Source organism: Leucopleurus acutus (genome assembly GCF_964270905.1).
Source record: "Leucopleurus acutus genome assembly, chromosome: 2".
NCBI lineage: Eukaryota > Metazoa > Chordata > Mammalia > Artiodactyla > Delphinidae > Leucopleurus > Leucopleurus acutus.
The window spans coordinates 80,318,627-80,328,989 of record NC_139143.1 but is presented as its reverse complement, the minus strand read 5'-3'; the positions used below and the strand labels follow the sequence as shown (position 1 = coordinate 80,328,989).

The following is a 10,363-nucleotide window of genomic DNA, read 5'->3' as shown; positions in this document are numbered from 1 at the left end:
CACTGTCCTTCTCCCCATTCTCTTGAGCAAGTCCCAGGTCTCCACCAGGAACACAATGAACCAAAGCAAATACATCCTTCTTGCCCTCTGACCTGGCCAGTCCTGGGGTGTCCGAGCCGTAGGCCCTGAAAGAGGGATGTGAGCTGGTGGAGGGCTACTCCATTTGGAGCCTCCCGTTGTCTCCAGGTCCTTTTCATCCTTCTTGGGGCCCAGAGGCTCCGAAGGCTGGGCGAAGGAAAGGTTAAACTGGTTGGGCAGCACTCTCCCCCCGCCCCCCACCAGAATCTAAGCTGGGAAACTTGGTGACAGGAACAAAGCGGGCGTTTGTTGGGTTTCTCTCCTGCCTGGGAGGCTGTTCTCGGACCACGGCATTCCTGGGTTGGACAGAGTCAGCTCAGCGTGGCTTCTCCCCACTGCTGTCGCCGCAATACCCACTGCCTTTCCAGAGGCCGTGCTTAGGTAACAACTTAGGGGATACAGGCGCTTCTGCCTGGCCTGAGCTCAAAGCAGAGGCATTAAAAATAAGTTCAAGATGGGACTTCCCTGGCAGTCCAGTAGTTAAGACTCCACGCTTCCACTGAAGGGGAGACAGGTTCAATCCCTGGTCGGGGAACCGGGATCCTGCATACCCCGCAATGTGGCCAAAATAATAATAAGTTCAAGCTCAAGAAAAGCTAGCTCTTAAACGGAGGAAGGGCTAGAATCAGGCGTAAGAGATAGTTTCTCAAGAACAGTCAGTGAATAAATCACCCCTAGAAGGTCTCCCGGGGCATGAGAACAACAGCAGAACACTTTTCCCCATTCTCTCCTCTACTGTGGAGAGGGGCACACGGGCAAGGAAGGTTTAGGGGAATATATGGTGACTGATGAGAACAGAGGGAAATAAGGGATGGAAGCAAAGGTGTTCAGAAGGGAGGGTGCGGGGGGTGGGATATCTCTGTGGGAACGGGACCTACAATCCCTAGAGCAAGGAGGCAGGAATTCAGCTCACTTGCCCAGGAGCCTGGGAAGTCAGGGCCTGAGTACCAACAGCAACCTGAGCTCATCCAGGTGATGGGAAAACAGACAAGGCAGGGTGGCATTTGTTTTTATTAGAAAACCCCATTTGGTAAGAGCTTCCCTAAGCCAGCACAGAGACTGGGTAGCCTCCAAGAGTCCCATAGCTTTCATCTTATCTTCCACCCTCTTCTGAGAGGGGAGGGCGGGGGACGGGGTGGTGTCAGGCAGTCTCCGAAGTGCCCCCTCCTGGACCCCTGAGAGAGTTCACAGCGCCAGCAATGTACCCCGCGGCACCTCGGTGGTGCACCACAGGGCCCCTAGGCTCAAGGCAGTTGCCAAAGGCTTTCCTGTTTGTATGGCTTCACGATGGAACCAAGGAGGCTCTCAAAGACTCCCAGGTCTGGGCCTTCGCTCTGGTTGAGAGCAGGGCAGGATCAAGGAGGTGGCCAAGGGCTAAGGGAGAAGAGATTGCATTTGAGATACCCTTTGGAGTCTGGAAAGCACCTGTATTCCTTGGGAAGGGAGGACTGGAAGCCCCACTCAGTTCTTCTTGGTTTTGGGGGTGTCATATTTCCTCTTGCTGGAATACCACAACAGCAGGGGGATGCCGATGGAAGGGAGAGTCATGACCCCGAAGGCTGCCCAGTCCAGCTGTGGAAGACAAAGGCCTTGCTTAGAAGTCTGGATTAGGGCACAGGAGGGGACCAGGAAGGAAGGGGTCCAATGAGAAAGGGAGCAGTCCAGCCCAAATTTTAAGCAGAACCTTCGCAGGAAGGTTCCTCTCTGGCTACTCTGGACACAGAATGGCTCGCTAAAGACTAATCTATATCTTTTGAGCTATGAAACCAAAGGTCTCACCTGACCCAACCCAATCTGGAAGAGAAGCTTCTCTCTTCCAAACAATCTTTGAGGAGGGAGATGCCCAGGTCTTGCCCTAACAGTCAAGCCTCCTGCGACCTAACCCCTGCCCCCACCTCCAGCTCTCTCTTCCATTCCTCTGTCTCACACTCTGCTCTCTGGCCTCACTAAACTACCTGCCATTCCTGGATTGCACCATGCTTTTTCTCACTTCTGAGCTACTCCCTCTTCCTAGGGTGCCTCCCCTTCCTTACCTCCTCTTTAATAAGTTAAACCTCCCTCCTCCAGAAAATCCTCCCCGACTCTCAAAGACCAGGTTAGGTGTTCCTGTTGCATCTCCTCCAGAGCCTTGTGTATGATCTCCACCACAGCACTCTTCCCCCACTGACTTGCACTGAAGCCTCTATGAGCCCATAAGATATTTAATGAAAGAGACTGTGTCTTGCGTTGTTTTCTCAAAGCAAAGCACAGAACTGAGCATGTAATTAGGAACCTCATAATTATTCCCTGAATGAATGAATAAATGAGTCTCCTCATTCAGTACTTCAGGCAACTCTTCAAAGAATTCTCCCCTAGACTAGACTATACCAAAGTTCCCATGTAACCTTCCCGATGCTCTGCAACTCTTTTAATCTAAGCAGATATATGTTTAATCCTCGAATTAGACCCAGGACTCCAAGATGGAGCTCTACTCAGGACTGAGCAGAGAAAAAGGGCAGCTTTTTTTGGTTCTGGCAATTGTGATCTCATTGCCAAAAATCTCTAACCGTGGTTAAATCAGGATATTTGATGGCTGTGTGTATCAGACATCAAAACACAGATATGACGAGAACCAACCAACTAAACATATCTTCTAAGGAAGCCACACGGTCCCAGAACCAAAAGCGTGTTCTACTCCCAGGGGAATGCCAAGAAGACTGTAAAGCTTACAAAATGGGGGGAGAATCTCCTATCAAACTCCCTCTGAGCCAGGATTCCTCCCTGTCCGGGTGCACTGGTAAAGCCAATCTGAAAAGCAGAAAAGAAGGGCATTAAGGCAAGTCTCCAGCTCTTTCTCCTCTGGGAAAGGGCAGTTCCAACCAACCCAGTTCTAAGCAATAGATTCTTAGCTCCCAAAGGCCCAAGAAAGCAACAAGATGAGGAAAAGTTTTTGAACTAGAGAGAGCTGGATGACTCTTAGTGTGTTATAAAGATGAGTAAATTAGGAGCCAGGAGACACATGATGAGCATTTACTAAAAAAAGGTAGGACAGGTATGCAGCTGAAATTAAAGCCAAACCCTTCTATCTTAGCCTCAGACTCTGGGAAGAGTTGCTCACCACCACTGGCCCCTCTGCCCATGGCAATCCTTTCCCCATTCCTCAAGTGGAAACACTCTTCTGTGCCTCACAAGTTGACATGAGGCTCAAGCAAACTAATGAGAAGGATTCTGGAAAGTATAAAGCCCTACCCAAATGTACATTACTAGTGGAGGGGCTGAGTCTGCCCCACATTCCTTTGTCTTGGAGAGGAGGCCAAGAGTTTGAAGCGCACTGCAAACAACTTTGTTCTAAAGTGGCTGCTGAGCCTTTAATTTTATGTCTTTTAACCCATCAAGGACCAGGTGGAACCAAAGTCTTAGAGGTGGTTCTAAAAGCACACATGATAGAAGATATGAAAACATAACCAAGATTATAAGAATATGGTTCCACATGGTTTATAAAAAAAAGATAACTCAGAGAGTGCACTGAATGTTTGAGACTCTTGGATTTCTTTTAGCTCTATGGTTGACTCTGTTAAGTCTCTTCCTTACTGTGCACTCACTAAGTAGCCTAAAGCCCATCTGTACTTATAAATTCATGACCCAAGCTTTTTGAGGGCTAGGACAGTGTCTTAACTGCTTGGTATTTCCTAGAGTCTAGCACCTTGCAGGGGGCTCGATAAATGTCTGCTGACCTTTACATCAATCAGTCAAGAGACTGGTTATCGCTGGGTTTCTATTCTATATGGAAAACAGAAAGAAATCTAAGACAAAGTCCCTTGCTTCAAGGAGTTTATAATTAAACTGGGAGATGGGAGTGAGGGAAAGACCTAGATACAGGAAAGAGAACTAATAAAGATGGTCAATAATTAAATGTTCAAGTGGCATAGACTATAAGAGCTCTAGAAGTTTAGATGCAGTCAGTGACTGTTTAGCGAAAGAATGAGCAGGAAAGAGCGATATGAATTGTAAAAGCAGAAGACAAAATCAAGGAGATGCAGCTCAGAGCTAGGTCTTGAGGAGGCTTTGGATAATGAAGCGGAGGAGAGAGAGTACAGAGAGTACTTCAAGCAGAGACCAAAGGCAAAGTGGAAAGAAGGAGCACTGAGAGTGGGGGAGGTGCCACAGGAAGGAGCTTGGTCTAATTAGGACGGAGGGTCTTCGAGCGTAGAGAGAGGAAGGGAGAGGCAGAACACAGTGAGAATGCTGGAGGGTACGGTGAGAAGAGGCAGGAAACTCAGCCTTGCTGCAAGAAGCAGGGGCATTCTAAGCAAGGGAAAGATACAGACACAGCGGAGACCAGGAATCATCTGATGGCAGCACAGAAGACAGATGGGAAAGACAATGATGGCAATAAACTGGGCAGCACATGACACTGTACAGATTAAAAGTGAAGCGGAAGGGAATGCTACAGTACTCCCCTCCCATTCATTTCAATTGCTTGATTCTGAGACTTTATAATTTGAAACATACTTCCTTCCTATTTGAAACATACTTCCTTCCTATGATGATATCTCAGGTTTTTGGTCCTTCTTATCTTCCTCAGAATTTAGCACCTGCTCTGGAGATTTTCTACAAGAGTTTTCAAAGGAAGGCAGAGCTGAGCCCCATCCAACTAAGGGTTTGGGTAACTCACCACAACGGGCCCATCCTCCTGGGCCAGATAAGTAATAGTTGCTGAGGTGAAGTTGAAATAACCAGCCTTGAGAGGGCGCAGGACCACGGTGTGGGAAACGTTGCTAGCACTGACGCAAGAGTTAAGGAGGGAAAAAGATGAAGCTACAGTTGTAACAAACTTTCAACTTAGGGACTAAACACACCATTCACAAAAAGAGTTGCCAACACATGTAATGATTTCACATCTGCAATATACTGCGAAAATAATAAACACAGGCTTTTTTTCTAAGCCTGAAGTATGTGGTATAATATGATGTCTTTCTAGCCAAGTCTTAAAGGGTCTATGACATACTCAGTATTGAGGTGTTTAAATTAAACTTTTAAAGCAATATAGGTTATGGATGAAAAATTAGTCACTTAAGGTCACAGAAAATCTTTTGCTGCCTAAAACTGCAGGAAGTTCTTGAAAATATAAAACAAAACCCCCCAAAACCCAAAGAGAACACTTACCCTTGCCAGAAAATCTAAATATACTTTAAATCACAGGGAAAAAAAATAATCTAATTCAAAACACTCAGGAGGGCTTCCCTGGTGGCGCAGTGGTTGAGAGTCCGCCTGCCAATGCAGGGGACACGGGTTCGTGCCCCAGTCCGGGAAGATCCCACATGCCGCGGAGCGGCTGGGCCCGTGAGCCATGGCCGCTGAGCCTGCGTGTCCAAAGCCTGTGCTCCGCAACAGGAGAGGCCACAACAGTGAGAGGCCTGCGTACCACAAAAAACAAACAAACAAACAAAAAACACTCAGGAAATAACCAGTAGATCCGAATAAGGGATTTATTGAAGAAGAGTCTTTAAAAGGTCACCCAGGGGATTTCCCTGGTGGTCCAGTGGTAAAGAATCCACCTTACGATGCAGGGGACGCAAGTTCGATCCCTGGTCAGGGAACTAAGATACCACGTGCCACAACTACTGAACTCGTGCGCCTCAACTAGAGCCCACGTGCCACTAACTACAGAGCCCAAGTGCCCTGGAGACTGTGTGCTACAGCTAGAGAAGAGAAAACCCACACGCCACAACTAGACAGAAGTCCACGCACCACAACGAAGATCCCTTGTGCTGCAACTAAGACCCGACGCAGCCAAAAAAAAAAAAAGTCACCCAGGTCCTCCACCTAGCATCCCACTGAATTTCTTTTTTTTTTAATTAATTAATTTATTTTATTTTTGGCTGCGTTGGGTCTTTGTTGCTGTGCGCGGCTTTCTCTATTTGCGGCGAATGGGGGCTACTCTTCCTTGCGTTGCATGGGCTTCTAACTGTGGTGGCTTCTCTTGTTGCGGAGCACAGGCTCTAGGTGTGCGGGCTTCAGTAGCTGTGGCTTGCGGGCTCTAGAGCACAAGCTCAGTAGTTGTGGCGCACGGGCTTAGCTGCTCCACGGCATGTGGGATCTTCCCAGACCAGGGCTCGAACCCGTGTCTCCTGCATTGGCAGGCGGATTCTTAACCACTGAGCCACCAGGGAAGCCCCCCACTGAATTTCTTTTAAAAGCACCTTAAACATCCTCGCCCAGCCACAAACATCTGTCTACATTCTCCCGATACAGAATGTTTTAGAACTTTATGACCTGAACTTCAGGAACCTCCTTCCTCAGGCCCACCCTTAATCATGCTCACACAATTCTCACCAGTCTCTCTTGCCCCATCTTATCCAGAGTGGCGACAAGAATGACCCTGCTGATTTGCTTCAATATTACCGCCCTCCCACCCACCACCACCAGCCTTCATCACCCAGTGTCAAGAGGATACGGAGCAATTCGGTCCCATTTGACGTTGAGCATTCCAGAGACAATGCCAAAGTCTTCTGGAGGGAAGGAATCATCAGATAATTCCACATCTAATGCAGCACTAGAAAAGGGAGGAAACGAAGAAAGGTTAGCAATGGGTATAAAATTAAAGGAATCAGCAATCAAATCTGCCTGCCTGTCCTAAAAAATCAGAACTTTAAAAGACAGATATGAGTCACAGTTATTTGGGTTTGTTGCACTGAAGAATCCCAGCCAAGGCCTGGATTCTGGGCACCAAAATACTCAAATATCTAGGAAAGAATGGGCCTGAATCCGTTTCTGCCCCAATTTCTTCTCACGTGTGTGTGTGTGTGTGTGTGTGTGTGTGTGTGTGTGTGTGTGTGTGTGTGTGTAAGGAGGGGAAGAGGAGCAAGATGCATGTGGAAAAGAACATTAAAGGGAATAAAGTGAAAAAAAGACAACAAAAATGCTAATGAAAGAAAGGAAGCTGAAACTAAACCCGAGTTAACGAAGGATCATACATTTTCTGCCTTCTCATCTTCCTCTCCCTGTTTCACCACAATTTTTGCTTCTTCCCCACTCTGAAACTCTTCCAGCTCAAAAAGTGGAAGACGGTTTCCTGTAGCTTAGGTAAGAATGTCCTCCTCTTCCAGAAGTAGATCCAGCAGTATATTCATTCACTCATGACATCTGTTGCTGGAAATCTCCCAAAGATAAATCACTGTTGGTCCCTGTTCCCAGCTGGGAAATCTAAGAAACCTGAAAAGGGCCCAACCTATAGCTCCAGGGCCTCCTCACCTTGAGCCAACATTGTAGATGTTGTACTGTAAGGTCAGGTCTCGCCCCTCCACGGCATATCTGTTCAGCAGTGATTTGGAGGCCAAAAGCCTGGCTCCTTCCTCTGCTTGAGTGACAGCAAATAGAGCCAACGCCAGGAATGCCAGCAGCCTCATCTTTTGAGAAAAAAGCAAAGTGAGCAGTCAACCCAAGCCTGTAAAACCAGCAAGAGCTTCCTGACAGCCCTTTCTTACAAAGTCTATCAAAACTCTTTTGAGCTTATCAAAGCAGCAGCCCCTTCTACAGAGCAGTCTCTAAGCCACCGGCGCCCTGGGTGCTCCCCAACTGGTGCGATCTTCTGAGAGGACTGCATGTGGCCAGACTCCTTAGGCCGCCGGATTTCGGCCGATCTCGGACCTGCAACAGCCTCTAGCTTTCCTTCACGCAGGAGTCCCCCACGGCTGCTGCCTTCCCGCTGCTCCTCCTTCTCCACCAGCTTCCCTGTGATCCCACGCCGCGCTCGCAGGGTCCTCCCCCACGCCCCTGTATCCCATCCTCCATCCTTCCCCCGGGATCCTATTCGTCCTGGCCCTCCACATCCCTTTCTGGGGCCCTCCGAGAGCTCAGTCCGCTCTGTCCCCTCCCCTCCTCTTGCCAAGACTACACGTCCTCCCGCCGGCATGCCCTCTCTCCTCCCCGCCCTCCCCGAGCTAACACTCAGCCGCTGAGTGTTGTGCGGACGTGAGACTCCCAGGCTCCCGCTGGCACCCCCAGTGCCTCGGAACTCACCGCGCGCACCCTCAAAGCCTTTCGTGGGGGGCGGGGGGGGGGCACCAAAACCGGAAGAGAGCGTCAGCATCGGAAATACCGGAAGTAAGCTCTGGCCGGAAACTTTGGTGATCTGCCCGATGCCTTCTGGGAGTTGTAGTTCATAGACAAGCCCCACCTTTCCCTTTGTAGTACCCGCCCGCCTCTGGGATGCGACAGCTCCTGGAACAGGCTTGTGTGTGTATCCTCCACGCTCTTCTTTCTTTCTTTCCTGTTCTTTCTTTCACGCTTTTATTATTCTGCAGTCTAGAGTGACTTTTCATGCTGGCTTGCCGTTACTGTAGATGACCAGCACCTGATTAAGTGCTTTGCGGAACTGGCAGACCCAGAGATTAGGGTCATCTATCTAAAGTGTACTGTCGAACTAGGAATTAGAGAAAAGCTATTTCTCTCGAGGCTACTCTTCGTATTCCCAGGCGAGAAATTTAGTCATCCCTTATATCCAATAAGTCACCAAGCCCTGAACTTTCTTTAGAAGCCCTTTAAGGCCCCGCAAAACGAGATCCTTTCTTCTCCATTCCCACTGTAACCACTTTAGTTCATACACGTTGCGGTTGCTGTTTTTCACTGCGATGGTCTCGCTTTCTTGGGCCTTTCCCGGCGCATTTCAATCAGCTACCAGAAAAACTTCCCTAAACAGCATTTTGAACAGTAGACTCTATGTTCAGAGGATGGACTGTGAAGTTAGGCAGTCATGAATTCAAATCTCCCTTCGGTCACTTGCTGTTTAGGTAACCTTAAGGCAAGTGTTACTTCTTTAAAATATATATATATATATATATATATATATATATATATATATATATATATATACACATATATATTTATTTATTTATTTGACTGCGCTGGGTCTTAGATGCAGCAGGCGGGATCTTCATTTCGGCCTGAGGGATCTAGTTCCCTGACAGGGATGGAACCCGGGCCCCCTGCGTTGGGAGTGCAGAGTCTTAACCACTGGACCACGAGGGAAGTCCAAGTGTTACTTCTATAAACTTTGGTTCCCAAATCTGTGAAATGAGATAATTATAGTACTCTCAAAATGCTGGATGATCAAATAGGATAATGTATGTAAAACTCTTACATATTGTCTGGCACATTTGTGTGATCAATAAATGCTAACTATCAATATTGCTATTATCCTATCTCTGCATTGTAGCATTCCATCATTCAGTATGCACTTATTGGGCACCTAATTTGTGCCTAGTACTGTTCTAGGTACTGAGGATACAGTGATGAACAGGACAGATAAGGTTTCTACTTTCTGGGGGCTTAACATTCTTGTGGACTAATACACATCACCTGTATTTGTTTTAGTATCTCCCCCCATTCACCACCTCCCAGGTTAGAGCTCTTTGAGGACAGGTGGTCTGTTTTCTATTGCTTAGTGTCATGCCTGAGCACACAGGACATACTCCAGGAATGAATCATAACAAATTCTCTACACACAACCTTCAGTCTGCTCCTACTTCCTTTGTGTGTGGCTTCCTTCAAATGCCCTGTTGCCTCTCTTTCCTATCCAAATCCAAGCCCTCCTTCAGGGCCCCGCTCTAGTCTCATCCCCGCTGGGAAGCCTTCCTTGGCTTTCCCAGACTGCATTGCTCTTTTACAGCACCACAGATTAGGAATTTCTTTTTTTTCTGATTGTTTCTGATCTGGAAACTCTACTTTCATGATTAGATGCTATTTCTCTAGTATATACTTATCCAAAGTTCCTGCAGCGATGCTGAACACACAGAGGTGCTCAAGAAACACCTGCTGATTGGAAGAATTTTCATCATCTCCGTTTACAGTCTCCCTAATGGAATCTATTCTGACTAGAGGAGAGATTTTGAGTCATCTGCTGGGAATTCCCTGGTGGTCCAGTGGTTAGGACTCCACGCTTCCACTGCCAAAGAGAGAGAGAGAGAGAGAGAGAGTCAATTGCTAAGGGAAATGTTTCTGTTGAAAGACTTCCAAAAGAATACAACTTCTTCCTGCCATCCTCAAGAGGACCCCAAACCAAGAGATTGAGTAGAACTTTGTTAGATGTGCAGAGAACTATGTGCCAGGAACAGAGGCATGCAGAGCTAGGGTGCTTACTGTGCCCCCGGGATGGTGTCACTGGTTTTAGGCCCTATTTCCTGGTGTTTAGGACAGAGCCCAAGCTGCCCACTGACCTCTCTTTTGGGATCTGCAACAAGAGGGCCACCAAGAGAGTGTGGGACCAAGCTGAGAAGGAAGTGGCAAGCTGTTTTCTTGCAAGAAA

General features: G+C 47.8%; 1 protein-coding gene across 3 annotated transcripts; it reads right to left on the bottom strand.

Moving 5' to 3' along the window:
- Window positions 1–1,077: 1,077 nt before the first annotated feature.
- SSR2 (signal sequence receptor subunit 2) lies at window positions 1,078–8,119 on the bottom strand. Of its 3 annotated transcripts, none has more exons than XM_082865735.1 (6): window positions 8,080–8,119; window positions 7,312–7,466; window positions 6,515–6,613; window positions 4,733–4,841; window positions 2,788–2,865; window positions 1,078–1,650 (listed from the first exon to the last, which is right to left on the bottom strand). In XM_082865735.1, exons 2-6 carry the CDS (start codon window positions 7,464–7,466, stop codon window positions 1,540–1,542), a joined length of 552 nt encoding a protein of 183 aa, XP_082721861.1. In that variant the 5' UTR covers window positions 8,080–8,119; the 3' UTR covers window positions 1,078–1,539. The 3 variants fall into 3 exon arrangements, with proteins under 3 accessions (XP_082721861.1, XP_082721862.1, XP_082721863.1); XM_082865736.1 differs by lacking the exon at window positions 8,080–8,119 and adding an exon at window positions 8,006–8,069; XM_082865737.1 differs by lacking the exon at window positions 8,080–8,119 and adding an exon at window positions 7,708–7,762.
- Between the last annotated feature and the right edge of the window lie 2,244 nt (window positions 8,120–10,363).

Bases quoted from the DNA above. Each gene is read 5' to 3' on its own strand.
- SSR2 (XM_082865735.1), bottom strand. From the start codon at position 7,466: ATGAGGCTGCTGGCATTCCTGGCGTTGGCTCTATTTGCTGTCACTCAA. The intron at 4,842-6,514 runs GTATCCTCTTGA...CTCTTGCGTCAG, and splicing joins AAATGGGACCGAATTGCTCC to TGCTAGCAACGTTTCCCACA. The intron at 1,651-2,787 runs GTAAGCTTTACA...TGTCTTCCACAG, and splicing joins GGAGATTCTCCCCCCATTTT to CTGGACTGGGCAGCCTTCGG.